This window comes from Misgurnus anguillicaudatus, chromosome 15 (genome assembly GCF_027580225.2).
Source record: "Misgurnus anguillicaudatus chromosome 15, ASM2758022v2, whole genome shotgun sequence".
NCBI lineage: Eukaryota > Metazoa > Chordata > Actinopteri > Cypriniformes > Cobitidae > Misgurnus > Misgurnus anguillicaudatus.
This window is the reverse complement of record NC_073351.2, coordinates 885,744-908,063: the sequence shown is the minus strand read 5'-3', so window position 1 is coordinate 908,063 and position 22,320 is coordinate 885,744. Positions and strand designations below refer to the sequence as shown.

Here is a 22,320-nt window from a genome sequence, read left to right as displayed (position 1 = left end):
AAGTAATCAGGAGTCATGAGATTCATTCATGCTTTTTCATTGGCTTGTCCAAATGAGTTGCAGCAAACTTTAAACAAGCTTTGCCTTTTCTTCAGTAATGGAGTCATGCTTTTAAAAATGGCTGTAGTGGGGTGATGATGAAAGATTGACACTTTCATAACTGAAATGATGAGAAATATGGGGACAATGTTTAAAATTTGCACAAAGAAGACGCTTCACTGATGCAGAATAAAGTGAAGTGCATGACCATACGGTGCTTTTCAGTGGTCTAAAAGGATCTGCACAATGACTTTTGCATTGATCCCCTTTTATAAACTCATAGATCTTGATTTGGATGGCAATTAAATTACCACATGATTTTGGAGTTTATCAAAAAACAGTAGGTAATTCAAGTGGGGTTTTTTTTTAGTGCTGGTTGGAGAAAAACACTGACATTATAATAAACATAAATAAAATCACTGACTACCCCCTGCAAAATGAAGAAAATGCCTTATGTCCCCACGAGAAACAATTATTGTCCTAATAGGGCTCAAGACTGATTAGGGTTTTGTGAATTCATGAGAAGCAAAAAATCTGAAAGCGATTAAGACAATTCTATAGGTATATTGAATGACAGTGGTGCTATGTACTCTATATTCAGTGGTCATGAGTTTCAGGTACTGTCATCTCGGATCCCATAACATTTGACCTGTATACAGTAAATGAATGAAACTGAGGAGTGCGATATGTAGGCTACACTTTCAGACACAGTACTCTTGCAGTATTTTTAACTACCTGTCTGCACGTTTCAATACTGCATTGTATTTTTTATTACAACCCCAAAACAGAAAAAGTTGGCACACTGTAGTAATTGTGAGTAAAAAAGTAATGGAATAATTTACAAATCTCATAAACTTATATTTCATTCACAGTAGAATATAGATAACATATCAAATGTTGAAAGTAAGATATTTTGAAATGTCATGCCAAATATTGGCTCATTTTGCATTTCATGAGAGCTACACATTCCCAAAAAAGTTGGGACAGGTACCAATAAGAAGCCAGAACATTTTAATGTACACAAAGAAAAGCTTAAGGACTAATTTGCAACTTATTAGGTCATTTGGCAACATGATTGGGTATAAAAAGAGGCTCTCAGAGTGGCAGTGTTTCTCAGAAGTCAAGATGGGTAGAGAATCACCAATTCCCCCAATGCTGCAGCGAAAAATAGTTTTCTGAGTTTCTCTGAGAAAAATAGGAAAGAGATTGACGTCATCATCATCTACAATGCATAATATCATTCAAAGATTTAGAGAATCTGGAACAATCTCTGTGCGTAAGGGTCAAGGCTGGAAACCATACTGGATGCCCGTGATCTTCGGGCTCTAAGACGGCACTGCATCACATACAGGAATGCACTTGTAATGGAAATCATAACATGGGCTCAGGAATACTTCCAGAAAACCATGTCAGTCAACACAATCCACCGTGTCATCCGCTGTTGCCAACTAAAACTCTGTAGGTCAAAAAAGAAGCCATATCTAAACATGATCAAGAAGCAAAGGTGTTTTCCCTGGGCAAGGATCATTGAAAATGGACTGTAGCAAAGTGAAAAACTGTTCTGTGGTCCAAAGAATCAAAATTTGAAGTTCTTTTTGGAAAACTAGGATACCATTTCATCAGGACTAAAGAGGACAATGACAACCCAAGTTGTTATTAGCGCTCAGTTCAGAAGCCTGCATCTCTGATGGTTTGGGGTTGCATGAGCGCGTGTGTCATGGGCAGCTTACACATCTGGAAAGGCACCATCAATGCCGAAAGGTTTATCCAAGTTCTAGACGCATTTGATTCCATTCAGACGTCGGCTCTTTCAGGGAAGACCTTGCATTTTCCAACATGACAATGCCAGACCACATACTGCATCAATTACAAAGTCAAGACTGCATAGAAGAAAGATCTGAGTACTGAAATGGCCAGCCTGCGGTCCAGATCTTTCACACATAGAAAACATTTGGTGCATCATAAAGAGGAAGATGCGACAAAGAAGACCTGAGACAGTTGAGCAACTAGAAGCCTGTATTAGACAAGATAGGACAACATTCCTATTCCTAAACATTGGTCCTCTTCCAGGTGTTCCTTATATGTACATTTAACTTTTTTGGCCTCCTTCTGCCACCTGTCCCAACTTTTTTTGGAATGTGTAGCTCTCATGAAATCCAAAATGAGCCAATATTTGGCATGACATTTCAAAATATCTCACTTTCAACATTTGATATGTTATCTATATTCTATTGTGAATAAAATATAAGTTTATGAGATTTGTAAATTATTCCATTACTTTTTTACTCACAATTTCGACAACGTCCCAACTTTTTCTGATTTGGGGTTGTAAAATTGTCCGAACAATGTTTTTTAGATTTTCAGTGAGAACAGTTTTTAAGCAAATCTCGTAGTCCTATAGATTCTACCATTTAACCTATATGAATAAAGTAATTGTCATGAATATCAATGCAGCCCTGTTTGTAAACTTTTATAAATACCTGTTCATTGGTCATTATTAATAATGTGTCGGTTGCTGGTTTCAGATTTGTGGAGTACTGGGCAAAAATTGGCAGTGAAGAGAATATTACTCTGTGTCATCGCCCCACATGCCGAAAAGAAGGCGTGTTACTGGATTATTCAATTGATGGAGGTACGTTTCATAAATAAGTTAACACATATATGTTCATATGTTAACAGTCTAGAATGGTTTATATCGTAGTTACAGAGGTGGGTAGTAACGAATTACATTTACTTCGTTACATTTACTTGAGTAAATTTTTTGGGTAACTAGTACTTTTAGAGTAAATTTAAGGATGGGTACTTTTTACTCTTACTCAAGTACATTTCCAGTGGAAAAAAAATGTACTTTTACTTCGCTACATTTGGCGGCATTACTGTGCTACTTCCAAATGGTAATAATTAATTAATATATATATATAGCGATGACAAAACCTAGTGTAAGTTAAACCATACAAACAGCACGTTCACATCTGCACATTTCCATTTCATTTCCCCACAACTAAACAAACTGAACAGCATAATGTAAGGACGTCTTGCATTTATACACAAATCCGGACACCTCACTAATGTGTAGAAAATACATTCAAATAAAAGAAACATGTATTATATATTATAGTAAATGTATTAGTTGATTTGCACAAACAGATAAGTTCCATATGAAATTCTAAAATGATCATTTTTATTAAGCTCCTGTTTATGTTCAGTAATTGCACTTTAATGGCAATGAAAATAACCTATTCATATAAAAACATGATAACAAACAGACACATACGTTCTTTTTTGTTTACTGTTTGCATGTTTAAAGGCAGACACTGACAAGTTCCTGCTTTGCTTTTAGTCAGAGGTTTCGGTACTTTACTGTGTACTAGTTTGTGTTGTGAACATGAAAATAAATACAGAGTTAACCGTCAGAAAACATCTGTGTGTGTGTGTTTAAGATTTTTTTCTCAAATGACACGTTATGTGATGTTAATGTATTCATTGCAGGACTGAGATAGGCTGCTTTACTTGTATATAAGCAGAACAATGAGACTTTTAAGGAGAGGTTTGTGAAAACCCTTAAAGTAGTCTGAAATTCAGTGCTTTTGCGCTACTTCTTTATCAGATCGGAAGTAACGAGTAACTAACTACTTGAGTAGTTCTTTCATCTAATACTTTTTTACTCTTACTCAAGTAAATAATTAGATTTGATACTTTTACTTTTACTGGAGTACATTTTTGTATAAGTACTTGTACTTTTACTTGAGTACAGATTTTGGGTACTCTACCCACCTCTGCGTAGTTACAATTAGGGGTGTGATGTGGGATTATGGCAAAACAATTACATCTCGATAATGGTTGTGATTTTGTAGATAAAGATAACAGAGGATATATTACAGTTGCGAAAGATTTCTGTTCTAGGACCCTCTTACAATATGTTCCCAGGTGAAAAAGAAATATATTTAAGTAGTATTTTTTGGGACATACTTAATATATTTAAATGCTACTATACTAAATGCATATTAAATGTATTTTATTGAAACAACTTCAAATATATTAAATGCATTTCAAGATATATTTAAAGTCAATTTTAATCTATTTGCAATATATGTAATATATTGAAATTGTGTTAAATTGGAACAACTTCAAATATATTTAGTGCAATTAAAGTGTACTTCTTTAAAATTCATTTGAAATGCACTTCTCATACACTTAAAAATACAGTTAGAATACATTTAAAGCTTAATTTAACTGTGCTTTAAGAACACTTTAATAGTACTTCAGCATATTAGAAATATACTAGCATTACATTAATAGAAATGTATTAGCGTTACACTATTATTTTATTATAAAGCTGTTTTTAATATTTAAAATGTTATATTAAAATCATTAAAGGTACAGTGTGTAAATTTTAGCGACATTCAGTGGTGAGGTTGCGAATTGCAACCAACGGCTCAGTCCACCGCTAACCCCTAGCTTTTGAAACGCATAGAGAAGCTATGGTAGCCTCCACCGGAAAAACATGTAATTGACGGAGACAACTTTAGTAAAAAAAAGTTTGTCCGTTAAGGGCTTCTGTAGAAACATGGCGGCACAAAATGGCGACTTCCACGTAAGGGGACCCTCGGTGTATGTAGATAAAAACGTCTCATTCTAAGGTAATAAAAACATAACGGTTCATTATAAAAAGGTCTTTATACACCCCTGATAATATAGTTTTGTATATTATTTTGCATTTCTGTCAAGAGGTCCTTCTAAAAATTACACACCGCACCTTTAAATATTAAGACACATACACAGATTTTGAATACAGAACAATTTAATATACTTCATATTGTGTTGTGTACATTACAAAAATATCTAAAGTAACTTAATCAAGCACAGAGACATACATAATCTCTTGACCAAAGAGAAACAATATAAAACAAATATCAGAGAAATGCAATTACAGAGCTACTTCAAATTGTACAACATTAACATTAAATGTATTAATGAAAAGTACACTATGATTATGCAATCACTGAATATTCATAAGCAATTATTATATAATAATCATAATGTAATTCTCTGCATAAAAAGTTACTGAAAAAAATGTTTAAGTGCAATTTAAAGGCGGTGTGCACAATGTTTGAAAACGCTTTGGAAAAGGAAATTGGGCCGACTACCAAAACACACTTGTAGCCAACCAGCAGTAAGGTCCACTAACCGACATCCTTGTCGGGGTTGCGTATGTGTGTGGTGGCTCTATCAAAAGAAGGTCCAGATTCTATTGGGGTAGAGGCATGTTTGTTTAGGTAATTTCAAATGTTAACATTGGCTTTCAAAAATAGTGCACTCCGCCTTTAACCAACTTAAGATAAACCTATAAAAAGCTGAACTAAAACACAAAACAGTTTAGATGACACGTTTAAGTGGAGGGTCACTTCTTCTTGCAATTCAGACACCGTAATTGAAGACTGCTTTATCACACGGTATGTGAAAAGGAAACAGAATATACCAATTAACCAATAATAAATGAACATTTGGCTATCCATGTTTAAAATTAATTGGCATAGATATGCATGTATGGAAGTTTTGTTAACTTCTCAGTTTACCATTTAAAGCTTTGACTGTGTCCTCATCAAGCGTGTCAGTTTTATCTGTCAGAGCACTCTACAAGTGGGAATGAAGATAGGATTAGAACAGGCTCATGATATAAAGCAACCTGTGTGTATTACAGGATATGTTTTACATTGATAATTGTGTTTTATTTGAACCTAGATCATTTCCCATTGTTTGTCTATTGTGGTCTTGCAAACTTAAGGTTCACCTCTGTTTAAGGAGATTTAAGGAAATCAGAAATTATGCCAAACAGGGCTCCAGACTAGAGGTCTACCCGAACCCGATCAGACCCGTGAATGTGCTACACTGAACCGACCCGGACCCGTCTGGTGTTTTGAAAGCTGGACCCGGAACCGACCCGGACCCGTCTATTATTTAAAAGCTGGACCCGGATCCGACGCGGACCCGTCTATTATTTAAAAGCTGGACCCGAACCCGTCCGGGAAGACACAGACCCGACCGGCAAATATTCCTTAGCTAAATGTTATTAATAAGTCAATAAACAAGTAGCGAAAATTAAACTTTTTGTCTTACCCATAACGTTAGAAGTTGTCTTCTCCCTCCTTGTACCTGACTGTGTGTGATGCACAATCCTTATTTCCAAGAAAGTTCCATCCATGTTATTCCTCTCTTGACGATTGAAATGTTTAATGCTTATTCCAGCTTTAAAAGTCCACTTTGTTGTGTATCGGGTCAACTTGCTTAATAATGTTTGCCCATTTGGATTATAATAACGATTGCTCGTTCAGTGCCATGGCTGCTTTCATTAGCTTTACTTTGCTATCATCTCTTTGCTCTTTGAGCAGAGTCGCGAAAACTTTAGATATAACAGCAAGACGGTCAATTTATAATATGGTTATAAAAATTATAGAAGTCACGTCAGTGCAAAATGCGCGGTACGGCGGAATAGGTCCCGCCTTCTAAATAAAATAGCCAATTGTCAAAGGTAAAGTCATTGCGTCTCACTGCAGAAGCTCCTGACTGGTAGCCAGAGAAACATTACAAGAGCGCATGCGCGTTAGCTGCCTGGTTGGAGCAACCAAATATAAACTTTTTAACGCAACTTTAGCGTCATAGAAAAAATGTATGCGACAGTTGATCTAAGTTTTTGTTGCTGGATAAATATTTTATTTAAATGTGAGTGTGTGTTCTCCGAGTCCGATCGACCTCGGGTATTACCCACAATGTTAAACAGACCCGGACCCGAAGTAATAGATTGAGACCCGACCCGGACCCGGCTGATCATCTCGGGTCTTCCGTGTAGACCTCTACTCCAGACTGCTATCAAATGGTGGCATTTTGCCACCTAAATTTGAGAGTGTCCCACTGAATTTTACATCCAGTCGCACATGTGCGACCAGCAAATTTGACCATTTTTTTGTGATATGACACTGAATTTGAAACAGCACATTGTACTTTCTGAATCTATAATTAAAGTATGTATTAGTAATACAATATAAATTAGTAGACATGTGAATATTTGGTTAGTATGTTGTTTTACCGTGTGTGCCCCTAAATTTTCTGGTTGCGCCCCTACAATTTTCAGTTGGGGGCCACTGTGCTCCTAGTAAAAAAAAGTTAGTCTGGTGCCCTGCCAAATGGTATATGCAAGGATGACTAGGCCAAGTCCCTTACAGCTTTAAAATAAAAAAATACGTTTTTTACATGAATAATTCAAAAGGACAGAAATTAGCCACCTGGAATGGATGTGTTGCAAACGTTTTTCTTTCGAATCACTCCACATTTGTCCCGATTCAAAAATGTCAATAGCAGTTCATCTGAAAAACAACAGGCAGGTAAATGATGATTAATGATTTGTTTTCTTTTTAAGAATTACTTACCCCGTGTACAATATATTTAAGACAATATAATATAATCAAACCCAGCCTCGACAGTTTTACAATCTCTCATAAAAGTATCCCTTCTTACAATGTCATTTTTGTGTCCATATGTAATTAGAAATACATTTAAAAATAAACAAAAAAAGACAATAAGGTTGTCAAGATTGAACTGCTATAGGCTACATTAGCCATTGAACATTACTGCAGTTATAATAACCATATGGTCATATCATGGTATTTTCAGGTAAGACAGCTCAAACTTAGAAAAACTTAAACGTGAACTTAATGTTATACAAATAGCAACAACAAACTTAACACCAAGAATAAGTCTTTCTATGCGCTGTATCTTCACTTGTTCCTGTCTACTTGGGATCTGGTTGGTCATATTTATGTCGCTGTGCTAAAAAAATGAAAGGTTTTAATGATTTCTGAAATGCTTAAGAGAAACGTTAGTCAGAAAATAAAGATGTTCCAATTACCACACGCAACACAGACATAACGTTACATAAAGAAGCTGGGTTAAAATAAGGACAACTGTAATGTTTTACTTATTTAATAGTTAACTAAATAAAGAAATGCGAAAATCTGTCATAACTTACCCTCGTGTTGTCTCGTTCATCTCCAAACAAAAAGCGAAATACTTTTTCCCTCGACGTCAGATCCACTAAAACTGCTCACATTTTAAATCGGGTTGTTTTATCTTAGTCCTCTGGTGAAATATGATCGCCGATTAATTAAATAAATAGGTTTAATGCAGAGTCGCCATCTAATTTAACAGTTTATATAAGTTTTATAAGTTTAGCATATTTCTTTAAAATGTAATAAAGCATATATATTTATTACCAATGTACTTCTAGTACACTCAATACAAATACATTAAAAATATTCTTAAATTTAGCATATTTCTTTAAAATGTAATAAAGCATATATTTATTACCAATGTACTTCTAGTACACTTAATATAAATACATTAAAAATATTCTTAAGTTTAGCATATTTCTTTAAAATGTAATAAAGCATATATATTTATTACCAGTGTACTTCTAGTATACTTTTAAAAAATATGTTTAAATGCAATTTAACGTATTTTTAATACACTTCAAATAAGAATGTTGGAAATACAAATGTAATATAAACATACTATTTGTATTTTAAGTATATTTTTAATACATTAAATACTATGTCTTTTTGACCTGGGTTAATGTTGATAAGTTAGTGGGTTTATGTTAATAATGTATTAATTTAAATATTCTGGAGTGTTTTTCCTTTTCTAGGGGTGTCTTGGACTTTGCTCCATGAGATGGATTATCAGAAGTATGCCTCAGTGAGGAGAGATTACATTGTGTTGCCTGAGAGAGCTCTGACCAACAGCACACGCCTGCGTTGGTGGCAGCCGTTCTCACTGTCATCAGGTCTGGTCATGCCGAGTGTGGAGCGCGCTCAGTGGGCCTTAGACAACATCCTCGTGGGAGGATCTGACATTAACCCCAGCACTCTACTGGACACTTTTGATGATGGTTAGCTGACTTGAAATTATTTAATGTGACAGTACCGCAAGTGAGAGTGAATGTCCTCTGTTTTCCAGAGTTAAACTCATGTTATCATTACTGCAGAGGGTGTATCTCATGAAGAGAGCTGGAGCTTCTATCCCAATGCCGTTCGCACAGCTGGGTTCTGTGGAAACCCATCTTTTCATTTGTATTGGCCCAACAAGAACCTGGACGGATCTCACAACATCCTGGCAACCCGCGAACTGATCGTTCAGCCTGGATACATCTTGCAGTTCAAGGTCAGTGTACATCATTATATTCAGACACACACAGAGTATACAATTTAATTTAATTCAATTTTATTTATATAGCGCTTTTCACAATTTAGTAATTGTATCAAAGCAGCTTTACAGTTGAAAAACCCCTTAGGGGTATACATTAAAACGGATAAGGGACTTTCACATTTACCGGAACTGGATCTGTTTGTCTCATTGTCCTCGGGATCGAGGATGAGACAGGGAGAGAGAAACAAAATCTTATTAGCGTAGGGGCCGTTCACATGTAAAGCAAGTGTCACACAGTGATGTGGTTTAAGTCAGCTCGGTTCCGGACAGGCTAACTATTGCTGGTTAAGTGTATTACATATAGTTGATAATTTTAGAAAATTTGTGGGCCCAGGGTGAGTCTATGTATGGGGCCCCCCATATGATCTTTAAAACAGAAACAGAAACTCGTTTGACTAAGGCCAGAGGCCCCACTGCCGTCGTTAATACTAACGTACAGTGGCAAACGGTTCTGTATGACATACTATTCTCAAGATCATGGGAAAAGCCAAAATCGCAACCCGACCATATGTGGAAATTAAGACTCAACCGACAACTAATTCAAAGTTTCAACATATTACTAAAGAGTATTAATGACATTTACCATGCTTTGGAGTATTGACGAAAATAAGGTTTTATGTATTTATTTATTAGCTTGTACAAGCTAGTTATTGTGAGATAAGTACAATTACTAAAACAAATTATGTGAATGCCTTGTTAAAGAGAAAAGTTTTAAGTCTAGATTTAAAGTTATCTACTGTCTCTGATTTTCGGACATCGGTTGGTAAATCATTCCATAGCTTTGGGGGTAAGTAGGAAAAGGATCTGCCACCTTTAGACACTTTTGATATTAGGGATAATTAAGAGACCAGAATTTTGCGACCGCAATGCACGTGATGGATTGTATTCTGATAATAATTCTCTAAGATATGAGGGTGCTAGGCCATTTAATGCTTTGTAGGTGATTAGTAATATTTTAAATTGTATGCAATATATAACTGGTAGCCAGTGTAAAGATGCCAGAATTGGGCTTATGTGGTCATACTTCTTAGATCGAGTAAGCACTCTTGCAGAAGAGTTTTGAACTAGCTGAAGCTTGTTTACCTGATTTGCATGGCATTCTCCGAGTAACGAGTTACAATAGTCTATTCTAGAGGTCATAAAAGCATGGATAAGCTTCTCTGCATCTGATGCAGACAACATGTGGCGTATTTTTGAGATATTTCTTAGATGGAAGAATGCTGTGCGGCAGACCTTGGAGATATGGCTATCGAAGGATAAATTGCTGTCGAACATCACAACTAAATTCTTAACCGTGGAGGTTGGCACCACAGTGCAGCCATCTATGGGCAACTTGTAATCTGTCATATTATGTTTGTAGCGATTCGGTCCAATAACAAGTATCTCTGTCTTATTGGAGTTTAGCATAAGAAAGTTATGTGCCACCCAGTCACTAATATCGCTGATGCAGTCTGTTAGCATAGAAAACCGGTGTGTTTCGCTGGGATGTGAGGAGATGTACAGCTGGGTATCATCTGCATAGCAGTGAAGCCGTATGTTATGTTTCCTGATAATATCTCCTAGAGGCAGGGGCGCCGTAAAGGGGGGAAAAGTTAGGACGATTCTAAGGGCCCATGAACTTTTGAGGGCCCCAGCCAAGGACTGTGCCGCAAACGCAACCCCCTTGAGCTGAGCCCTCTTAGCTCCGCCCCGTCTTTACTCTGCGTTTTAGCGCCGTCTTCAATCCACGGTCTCACAGTGCGCGTGAACTTCACAAGAGAGCAAGGTGTGTGTATTTACTGCTATTTGCTATGATATCTGCATATGTGCGCTTCCTTACTATAAATGCAGTTTACCCAATGTGACGCTGGAGCAATACAATGCAGTTTTCTTTCCACTGTAAAGTCTTCGCTCTGTTCACCTCAGTTTAAAAATAAACAAGGTGAATTACGTTTCCTGTTTTATGTTATGATTCTAACGCGAAGTTAGCCTTTATAAGCTGTTTTAATTAACGTAGCCCGTATAAGCTAATTAACATAAACTAAAAATGCGATCGGTTACACACTTCAATGTTTTGCAACGCAATATGCCAAAGAAGGATTTTTATGCAGTCGTGAATCGAGTTGATTGTGATAAAACTGAAATGCAACAAAGACTTAACTAGCCCAGTTATGTATATTAAAGCTTCTCACCTTGCAACAGCTTTAAGAAATCAACAAAAATCTGTTGTAATCTGCTATAGTTGTCATTCATTTCATTTTAGAGTCCCGTTGATTAAAAAACAGTCTGAAGACTCATTTAATAACAGTATAGCTGTTTTCTTAAGTTCACGGTTTCAATGATCTGTCGTTATTTTTGCTTTACTGAAGCTGCTGGTGTGTGAAACTTGTTCTTTACCTTATAAATAATGCTAATAATTATAATACAGGCTTTGGTCAAGCATTTTTGACCCAGTCTTATTTGAGGCATAATGTAAATGTATAGAAAAGAGATGCATTGTTGTTGTTCGCCATTTTTAAATGTTACAATGTTGTGTGTGTAACAGCTCAAGTATGTCACTGAGACTGCATGTGAAAATCAGACTAAAGTCTCAAATCTTATTGTGAAGTAAAAAGCATCACAGTTTAATTTCAAGCATTAATTTCACTATGATTTCAATCGCTGACATGACATTACTCAGTCAATATTAAAGATATCAAGTTTATATTTTCACAAAATGTTCTTTACATTATGTAGGATGAATTTATGTGGAATACAGTAAATCACAAATAAATACCTCAGCTGGGTTTTCACAGGCATGGTCACATTTATCTTTAATCTTTAAGAACGTTGCATTTTCTCTGAATATTCGATTAATGTACTGTATTTTTCAATTAAATTTACATTGCACAATAAATTATCTTAGCTGCAGACATTGTAGGTGTCTATAAATGCTGATAATTGTGGTCATAACAATAGCAAAATAAATAGTTCTGTATTATTAAATTACAGACAAAGATTTTGAATAGCTACAGTATGTTGGATTGTATGTTTGGTGCGAAATGGGTATGGTGGGGGCCTGACCCCCTATTCTTTCATAGGGCCCAAAATTGCTAGCGGCGCCCCTGCCTAGAGGTAACATATATAACGAGAACAGGATAGGACCTAAAATGGATCCTGCGGTACGCCTTATTTAACCAGGGAGTGATATGACTCCTCTTCATTTACATAGAAAAAGTGATAGCGATTGGTTAGCTAGCGCCTGACCACTGATGCCAACACAGTTTTCTAGCCTATTGAGTAAGATTGTGTGATCTATTGTATCAAAGGCTGAACTAAGGTCTTATAATATAAGGAGTGAGATTTCGCCACGATCGGATGTTAGGAGAAGGTCATTTGTAACTCCAGGCAGTGCTGTCTCTGTGCTATGGTGGGGCCTGAATCCTGATTGGAACTTTTCATACGTACTATTATTTGCTAAGAATGTGCGTAGCTGGCTTGCCACTACCTTTTCTAATATTTTGGAAAGAAAAGGGAGATTTGAGATTGGTCTAAAGTTATTAAGATCTCCCTGGACAAGGTGTGGTTTTTTAACTCATTCACCGCCATTGACGAGTTATCTCGTCATTTATAAGTTCATATTTAACTAATAAACGTGCCTTTCTGGACGAATTTCAAAGTGAAAGTGTAATGGCGCCAAAACGAATTTATCAAAAACGGATGTTAAAAAGATATTAAAATTTATTTTAAATGCCTTTATGTTTGATAGTCATTCTGAGTCTGATCTCTAACATAAATTCCTTTAAAAAAACGCAATTTTTTAAGCTTTTTGCTCAAAATGTTGTATTTTTGAAGAGAAATATCCATATTTCAATGGTTAAATTAAGTGGAAAAATAAATATATAATGAAACGTTTTTTCCCCATTTTGTTTGTTTGTTTATTGTTTGATTGAAAGCAGAGGGTGTGTTCTTTAATTTGATATAATTTGTATGTTTATATATTTATATTAATAATTTTTCCTGCAAGGAACTTTGTGAAAATTTTGTTAAAATCACAAAAATGTAGGTGGGCAACTTTTCTCAAAAAGGCTGGCGGTGAATGAGTTAATGAGCGGTCTAATAACTGCTAGTTTGAAAGCTGTTGGAATGTAGCCTAATTCTAGTGATGAGTTAAAGATATTTAGTACTGGGTGTGACACTACAGGGAATACCTCTTTGAGTAATTTTGTGGGAACGGGGTCTAATATACAGGACGATGATTTGGATGGCTTTACTAATTTAGATAGCTCTTCTATTGTAGTAGGTTTAAATGACTCAAGAGGTTCGTATGGTAAGCTAGCGTTAAATGTATTATTGGGTAGAGTGGTGGCTGCTTGCGTACCTACAATGTGTTCCCTAATAATCGTAATTTTCTTAGTAAAGAAATTCATGAAGTCGTTACTTTTGTGGGGGAGTTTATTAGTAGGTTCTGTTTGTTATTTATTTCTAGTCAGTTTCGCAACTGTGCTAAAGAGGAAACTTTAATAAGGATATTCTTTAATAAGATTGCCGAGATATGTAGATCTGGTGATTTTTATAGCCTGTCTGTAGTGTTGAACACTCTCTTTCCATGCTGCACACCATACCTCTAGCTTTGTGCTTCTATAATTTCTTTCCATTTTTCTAGCTACTTTTTAAGGGCTGCAGTATGATGGTCATACCATGGAGCTGGCCTTTTTTCTTAGATTTTTTTTTTCGAATGGGAGCAACGGCATCCACTGTGTTAGAACAAATGAAGAGTTTGGTTCCAAAACGCGATAAACGCCATTTTTGAAAAAAATGAGTTACTGCCAAAATCAGCATTATATCAGGTCAGTAGTTAAAAGTAAATTCTTAATTTTACGCAAAATCCAATATCCGCCGTGTTATTCTGTCATCTTTTCTCCCCTTTTTCCCAAAATGCGATAAACGCCACTCCCCCTTTTTTACAGAACGCAATAAATCCCACAGCGCACCATTCACGCAATGTAAACAAACATGGCGGCGTGCTGAGTACATGGAGTCCTAGTTTTCTTCATCTACTTTGTACTTTGTGATCAACAAACAAAAGAAAATAATACTTTAATTGCATTGATAAACCTGTGATGGTTTTCTGTGATGGGAAAGAAACGTAAGCCATCAACATCTAATAATTTCCCTGAGAGGCACTCGGGAGACGGGTGCTTGTTCTCCCGACAGCATCAAGCTTTTCATGCTAACACATTGACCCCAGAGGATCTTATGAAAAACTTTACATTATTTTACTCAAAGTCAACGAAAATCGAGCAGGACCAAAAACATTTTACAGCTGATCGCTGTGAAAGACGTTAAGCGAAGACGTCAAGTAACCGCAATGACAGGGTTCTTAATATGACAAAGTAAGTGTTTTGATTAATAACATTAATGTTTATATTTTTAATTAGTGTGTACCAGAGATGGGGACTCGAGTTTGAGACTCGGACTCGAGTGCGACTTAAGTCGCACACACAGTGACTTCAGACTCGACTTGAGACTCGACCCTCAAAGACTTCAGACTCGACTCGGACTCGAGCCGCGCGACTCGTGAACAATGTTTATTTTTAGGAAACGTCTGATGAGCTCGCTGTCATACCCCTCCCTCTGTTACCTACAACCTGCCCACGACGTGACACGTGACGTATCTGCTCCGCGCGCGCGGCCGCGAATCGAATGCACCGGCTGCTGCTGTCCCACTCATCTGAAGCTTTGGGTAGTGCTGTGACGGATCCGCGGTTCGGCTCGCATGCGATTCGCGGATTAATATGCAATTTAAATAGGGTAAGTTTATCATTAACTTGTTATTAAGGCTCGCAATTGTTTAAATGGTTAAACAATTTAACCGCAAAAAGGCGCTCAATTGAGCAGATTTCTGTACGCACATGCGGTTAAGTGTGTCCGGTCCAGCTCCAGTCAGGTCCAGAGTTGCGCTACTTTGTGTCATACAGTGTAGTCCATTAACATACATTTGCTGAATAGAGCAATGAAAAACAACCTAACGTTTTTATGTGAAGCGACTGCTGCATCTTCTTCCTGAAGCGCTCCACATGTGTTTGAACACGCGTTTCAGTGCCCTTAGTAGTGCACATACAGAGAAGTGTTTCAAAAGTTAAGCCAACATAAAATCTTTCTTTTCTTGACAGGGCACACACACACAAAATGATCTCACAGTATTCTTTTTCTAATAAAAACATTTTTGTTTATGTCTTAAGAAACCAGAAACCAATCTTGGCTTATTTGTTCTTAATAAAAAGACAGTAACCACAATTAACCTACTTAAGTATGTGTCATTTATGTTAATCAAACAACCCAAGACAAACAGAAAATCACGTCTATTGCTCAAAAATATAATAATAATATTTAATTTGTACAATAAAGACAGTGTTATTATCCATTTAATTTAATTTCTGTACCTAATGCTAATTTTAGACCTTACTTAATGTGCAACTTTTTTATAAATGTTTATAATTTCTTTATTTGTTATTAGAGTTTTATTTGTTACAACGAGACTTGAGACTTGACTTGGACTCGAGCCCAGAGACTTCAGACTTGACTTGGACTCAAGCTCAAAGACTTCAGACTTGACTATTAATTCAATAGATTTATAGCATTTTGAATAAAAACTTGTCATGGATTTATTGCATTTTGTGGAAAAAATAATCCGTTTTTATAATAAATCTTTGAAAATCAACTTATGGATTTGAATTTTTTATGTTTTTATAACCTAAAGATGCTGTGTGAAAGTTTGTAACAGAAAATAGTTATTTTCATCTTGTCACTTTCTTGGTATAGAAAACACGTTTTTACCAAAATTTGTCAAAATGGATTTATTGCGTTTTGGAACCAAACTCTTCAAATACTGTTCAGGTTTTCTATTTCAATATCTAGATCTTCACGGTTATCTGCAACATGTTTCATTTAGGACAGGTCTGGAAGAGTGCTAATAAAGTTATCTTTAGTGGTGGAAATTATTGTTCTGGCTAGTCGGTAGCATATTGTTGATCGAGTGATCCTATCTAGAAGTACCGTGTATGAGACAAGGCAATGGTCTGAAACTGCATCGCTCTGAGGTGATATTTCGATGTCATTAATACCGAGCCAGAGTGACAGAATTAAGTCTAAAGTGTGTCTACGGGTATGCGTGGGCCCTGTCATGTTTTGTCTAATATCGAGAGAATTTAGAATATCCATAAACGCTAATCCTAATGTATCTGTTGGGTTATCAACGTGTATATTAAAGTCACCAACGATAAGAGCTTTATCTAGAGTGACTACAAGCTCAGACAGGAAATTTGATATTTCTTTAAGAAAATCTGCGTGATGGCCCGGAGGTCTATAGACTGTAGCAAGGACAAAAGAAAGCTGTTTGTGGTTACGATCAGTTATTTCCATATTTAACAACATTATTTCAAATGAATTAAATTTTAGTTCGGATTTATGGTTTACTTTAAAAATGTTGTTGTATATTGTAGCTACACCACCCCCTCTCCCTTTTAAACGAGGTTCGTGTTTATAATAGTAGTCTTGTGGGGTGGATTCGTTTAAACTAATGTAATCGTCTGCTTTAAGCCAGGTTTCTGTTAAACAGAGTGCATCTAAGTTTTGGTCAGTAATTATTTCATTGACAATAGGTTCTTTATTTGTAAGCGATCTAATGTTAAGAAGGCCAAATTTTAACATTCAAGGTTCATCTGTAAGTGTATTGTTTTCTAATTTTTTGTTAATAAGATTTGTACGAGACGAGGTAAACGGTGCTCTGTATTTGTTTGTTCGAGGAACGAACCTAGTTGAAATGTGTTGATACTCTGGCAAGATAGACTCTAAGTGCTGGGATATATGTGATCTTGACATGTGAAGGCAGCTAACAGACGAACGGGTAAGCCGATCTATCTGTTTCCTGACCTGGGCCTTGGGTAGTCAGACTGTATTAGAAGTAAGAGTATTGGTCAGATTTCTAGAGAGTATAGCATTTCCTTCCGATGACGGATGAAGGCCAGTATTAATTCTGATTGTTGTCCACTTTAGATTGTGGTTGGCTGTGAAGCAGACAGATGTGATGACCATCATTCTGTACTTTTACAGTACAGGAGGGATGCAAGGTGAGCATGGATGTCAGATGTGTGTAAAAGAGACAGAGGGTAAACAAATAAAAAAATCTGGTAATATCTTTTCTTTTCTTAGGTCAGATGTGTGGCAGTTAGTCCAGTCTGCCTGCCTGCCATCTTCCATTAACAACGTGGGCTGCTCACCTTTTCAGTTTCACGAGTCCTCCATCTACAGTCCAGTCAACAGTTCAGTGTGGACCAGAGTCACTATTCAGCTGCCTGACCATGTTTCCTCTGGGTATGGCCCGTCTTAATCACATTTGAAAAAAAATGTAAAAAGCAAGTTAGTGAATATTTAAATGTTCTGTTGGTCTGCAGCGCAACACAGTTTCGCTGGATTCAGCAGGAGGCCACCGGTGAGCAATACAGCTGGGCCGTGGACCACGTCTACATTGGGGAAGCATGTCCGGGTTTGTGCAGTGGTCATGGCTACTGTACCAGTGGATCTGTCTGTATCTGTGATGAAGGATATCATGGTAGGCATGGCAACCTTGTCGTCGATAACGCTTGCCATCGCATGTGATGTGCGGCAGAACAAACAAGTGCAGGTTTTGTCTTTCTCAGGTGACGACTGCTCTTCGTCTAGCAGCGACCTGCCCAGCTCCATAAAAGACAACTTCGAGTCTGGTTCGGTGTCCCAGGAGAGCTGGAGTTTGATTCAGGGTGGCGGGGTGGGCAGCGGCTGCGGTCAGCTTTCACCTCATGCTCATGGGGATTCACTGTACTTTAATGGCTGTGACACTAGACAAGCCATCACTAGACTTCTGGACCTGACACGTGCCAGGTAGCGCAAAATTTTTTTCGGAATCTTAATTTTGCTGTTGTATTAAATCACGTCATCGACAAGTTTTTCTCTCCACCAGTAAGATCATGTTCGTACTGCAGATAGGCAGTATGTCTCAAACAGACAGCTGTAATACTGCCCTGGATCAGGCGGATACAGTTGACCGGGCCGTACTGCTCCAGTACAGCATCAATAACGGAGTTAGCTGGCATGTCATTGCACAGCATCAGCCAAAAGATTTCATCAAGGCTCAGAGAGTCTCCTACAACATCCCACTGTAAGTCTGCACAATTTGGGGTGGTTTCCCGGACAGGGCTTACCCTAGTCCCAGACTAAAATGCATATTTGGGCTGCCTTAATTTACAAACACCTTGTACTGACATGTACTAACATATATCAGTGTCATTTTTTTGTCTGTACATGCACACCAGTACTGGTTTTTGTAAGGTTTGTTTGTAAAAACTACTTACATTTTCTATTATAACCAAGTCCTAGTAACCAAACCCTTTTTGACCCTAATTGAGTGCTGAAGGATGAGTATCGCAATTACTTTATAGACAGTGTAACTTAACCCTCTGGGGTCTGACCATTTTAAGACACTGGCAGAGGTTGTGACATGCTCTTACATTTGGTCTTTTTTCAGTTGCTTTAAAACATAATAATGGCAAGTGTCTCATAACACTGCGTTCAGCATAAACAGGACTACAGTATTATATGAGCTACATGTATGTACATGTTTGTATTTTTGAGAGAAAATTGTTTCTGCGTGCTTTTTGAAAAAGAGAAATTTTTAAGTCAAAATTGTAGTGTTTTAACTTTATTTGTTGTATTTCCAGCTTAAAAACACTGCCTTTTTCGACAATTGTTGTCTGATATGTCAGCTCAGTGATGACTTGCTTATCCACATTGACATTAATGTTAGATGTCTTAATAAAGGAAACTCGTTGAAACAATTTTGTGAACTAAACAAAAAGATCCTGCTGTTTTGTCAAAATTCAATGCAGACAAAGGCTCAAATTATATGCGAGTCATCGTTCTCACACAATTAAAACAAGTAACAGTTAGTCGCCCATCGCTCAAGCACCTGCACCACTTTATGCGTATCGTGCTAACAAACATTTCACTGCTCTTGCGACATCTATAGACATATTCTTTTTTATTAGAAGGTAGCCTAATATTTGCCAATTATTAAGATGGCTGTTGTAGTAGGGCTACTGTAATAATTAGCTTTGACAAAAAACAGCATAAACAATGTTTTGTTCCATATTATAAACTTTTTTGTTATGTGCACTGAAGTGATACGCGATGCTAAATGGCTAACATTCCAATGCCGACTGGCAGCATGAGCAAGTTGTCAGACTGATAAAACGATATTTATGTAACACCTCACACAATCTTTGTAAATATAATTACTTTGACCCGTGATACGTGATGCTAAACGGCTAACATTCCAATGCCGACTGGCAGCATGAGCAAGTTGTCAGACTGATAAAACGATATTTATGTAACACCTCACACAATCTTTGTAAATATAATTACTTTGACCCGTGATACGCAATGCTAAACGGCTAACATTCCAATGCCGACCGGCAGCATGAGCATGTTGTCAGACTCATAAAAAGGTATTTATGTAACACCTCACACAATAAAAGTATAAATAAATGCGTACCTGTTCAACAAAAAGTCCGCCGTGTCGGCGTCGGTTTTCAGCCCCAAATCTCCCTGAAGCTTCCTCCAGCGGTCAATGGCGGACCCTATATTGATTCTACTTAGAGTCCGGCGTTTTTCACACTTTTTTTACCTCTTCTCTTTCCTCTACAGACTTCCTTTTTCTTCCAACCTTTACTGTAGGGACAAGAAGCTTGCTGCTGTCAGTTAGTTTTTTTTCCATGAGTGAGATGTTGCTGCTTCGCTAGCTAACATACACTGACACAAATTTCATGTCGCAGGCAGAAGAGGGGCGGGGTGGTGTGCGATGGGGTGGAGACGCGAGCGTGAGGTGGATTTTCAAGTGTAGCGGGGATTGGATGAGAGCAGTTAACCAATGTAAGCTGTCCGGCCGGACAGTTTACATTGGTCAACTTATCTGCCGCCGTACACCCAATAGACTGAATGGATTTTTTTAAATTCTTCTTTCTCTTCATATTGTTAGGATTTTACTGTACAACCATAACCAGCATCTAAACGAGGTTATTAATAATGAACAATCTTTGAAATCGTAGACCATAGCTTTAATTTGAAATGCTTGTCTATTCTGTGTTTGTATTCTTTTTTCTGTACTGTTTGTGTATGTTGCAGTTTTGCACATACTGTAGAAGTGTCCTTCATAAGTATTCTTCTGTTTTCTGTGGAGTCAAGAAATGTCTAAACATTAAAAGATGAACATGAGACAAAAGTACAGAATCTGTCACATTATTTTTTTTTAATGGGCACTAAGCTGTGTCCTGATTGTTTACACATGAAAAGCATAAAATGTGTAGGATCAGTTTGATTCACTGATGTGCATTTGGGTACAACACACATAAGTCAGCATTTATTGCTGTTGTTCTTTGTTGTTAAAGCATGTATGTGTTGAAACATAAACAAAGATTAATAAAATGTGACATTCTAAACTTCTGACATACTGATATTTCTCTTACCAATTTCTGGTCTCCACAGCAAACAGAAAAATCTTGTCTTTACTGTTCTGATACTTGTGGAGGGCACTGTATTGTGTGTGTGTGTGTGCGCGCGTGTATATCTAGATTTATTTTTTCATGAGTAACTAGTAACTCGCTACTTGAGTATTATTTTCATTGCATACTTTTTACTTCTACTTGAGTAATTATTTATTTTGTTACTTGTACTTTTACTTAAGTAAAGTTTTTGGCTACTCTTTCCACCTCTGTTAAAATCTTCATGAATCTAGGCTTAGTTTGCTAAGCCTAAATAATCAGACAGATAGCAGCTAGCTATCATAGCTTGCAGACAAGCAGCCTAGGCTACTATTTTTTTGGTAGGCATTAGGCAAACATGTTTGCTGATTTTAATAAAGACCCTGTTATTCTCAGTCCTTCATATAGGCCGTGAGTTTAAAAAAACTTTTTTAGGTCAGAGCAACTGCCCCTAAAAATTCCTGTGCACGGACCTGCCACGATACGATGTGCATCACGATACAAGACTGTTTTGAATTACATTTTTGTTGAGAATTTAGTAACATTATTATTATTATTATTATCTGTTTATTCTACATTGAATAACAGTGTTGTAAAAGTTGTGTTTTTGCCATTCATTTATTAGCTTTTGGGGTAACTCATTGAAATTCTTAAAATTAAGTTAACTTAATGTTTTTTCAAAGAAGTTTTACAAAGATTGTGCCTTACACTAGGCATTATATTTGTCTCTCATTTAATTATTCTATATCTATGAATATATGTATCAACATGCAGTCAGACTTAATACTATTATTAATGATTCAGATTATTAATGTGACAGCTATAGTTTGAAGTAGCTCTGTATCTCTTCTCTATACGTACACTTTTCACATGCAGCACTTTGTCGTGTTTCTTCTCAAATGCGTTAGTACTGTCTTATAAAAGAGTGGGTAATAAAGCCCTTTGCAATAATATTGGCTAAGATATCTATGCTTTCATACTGAACTCATTGATTTTAAATACGCACACACGCAGTGTCTGAATGCGCATGCGCATCCTATTTATTTTCTTTATTTGACAAAAACACAAAGATCTGTAGTTTTTGTGAATGTACACAAAATAAAGAAGACCCTTCACACTTTCAAATGATGTCAAACACATAAATGTATGATTATTAATGATGGGGTATTTTAAGTTAATTCTGCTATGATAAGGAGAAAACACGTTTAAACGTGGCGCCGCATTTTTGCACCCCAGGGGGTTAACGAACTCCTAGAGTTTTCGTCGGATCATCACTATATTTGGCGAGTCTCATCTTAAGGCCTTTGTGATGCTTAATTGCGAAGGGTTTGATTCTATGTTAAAATTTTTGTCTGTTCTGGCTAGTCAAATTTTGATGTTTCGCTATGAAACTGGTTACTGGAAGTCAGGCATACAGTGTCCAATCTTTCCCCTAACTTCACACGATTGCTAAGAGTTCTGACCTGAACACATCTACATGCCAATAGTC

At 36.8% G+C, this 22,320-nt stretch overlaps 1 protein-coding gene across 1 annotated transcript in view; it reads left to right on the top strand.

Annotated features, from left to right (window-relative positions):
* Positions 1 to 22,320, top strand: part of reln (reelin) — a 376,800-nt gene that overhangs the window by 336,073 nt on the left and 18,407 nt on the right. Inside the window, 8 exon segments of the mRNA XM_055173428.2 lie at positions 2,565 to 2,671; positions 8,738 to 8,980; positions 9,077 to 9,252; positions 17,314 to 17,387; positions 17,470 to 17,631; positions 17,712 to 17,869; positions 17,958 to 18,177; positions 18,257 to 18,454. Coding sequence (XP_055029403.2) covers positions 2,565 to 2,671; positions 8,738 to 8,980; positions 9,077 to 9,252; positions 17,314 to 17,387; positions 17,470 to 17,631; positions 17,712 to 17,869; positions 17,958 to 18,177; positions 18,257 to 18,454 — 1,338 coding nt within the window.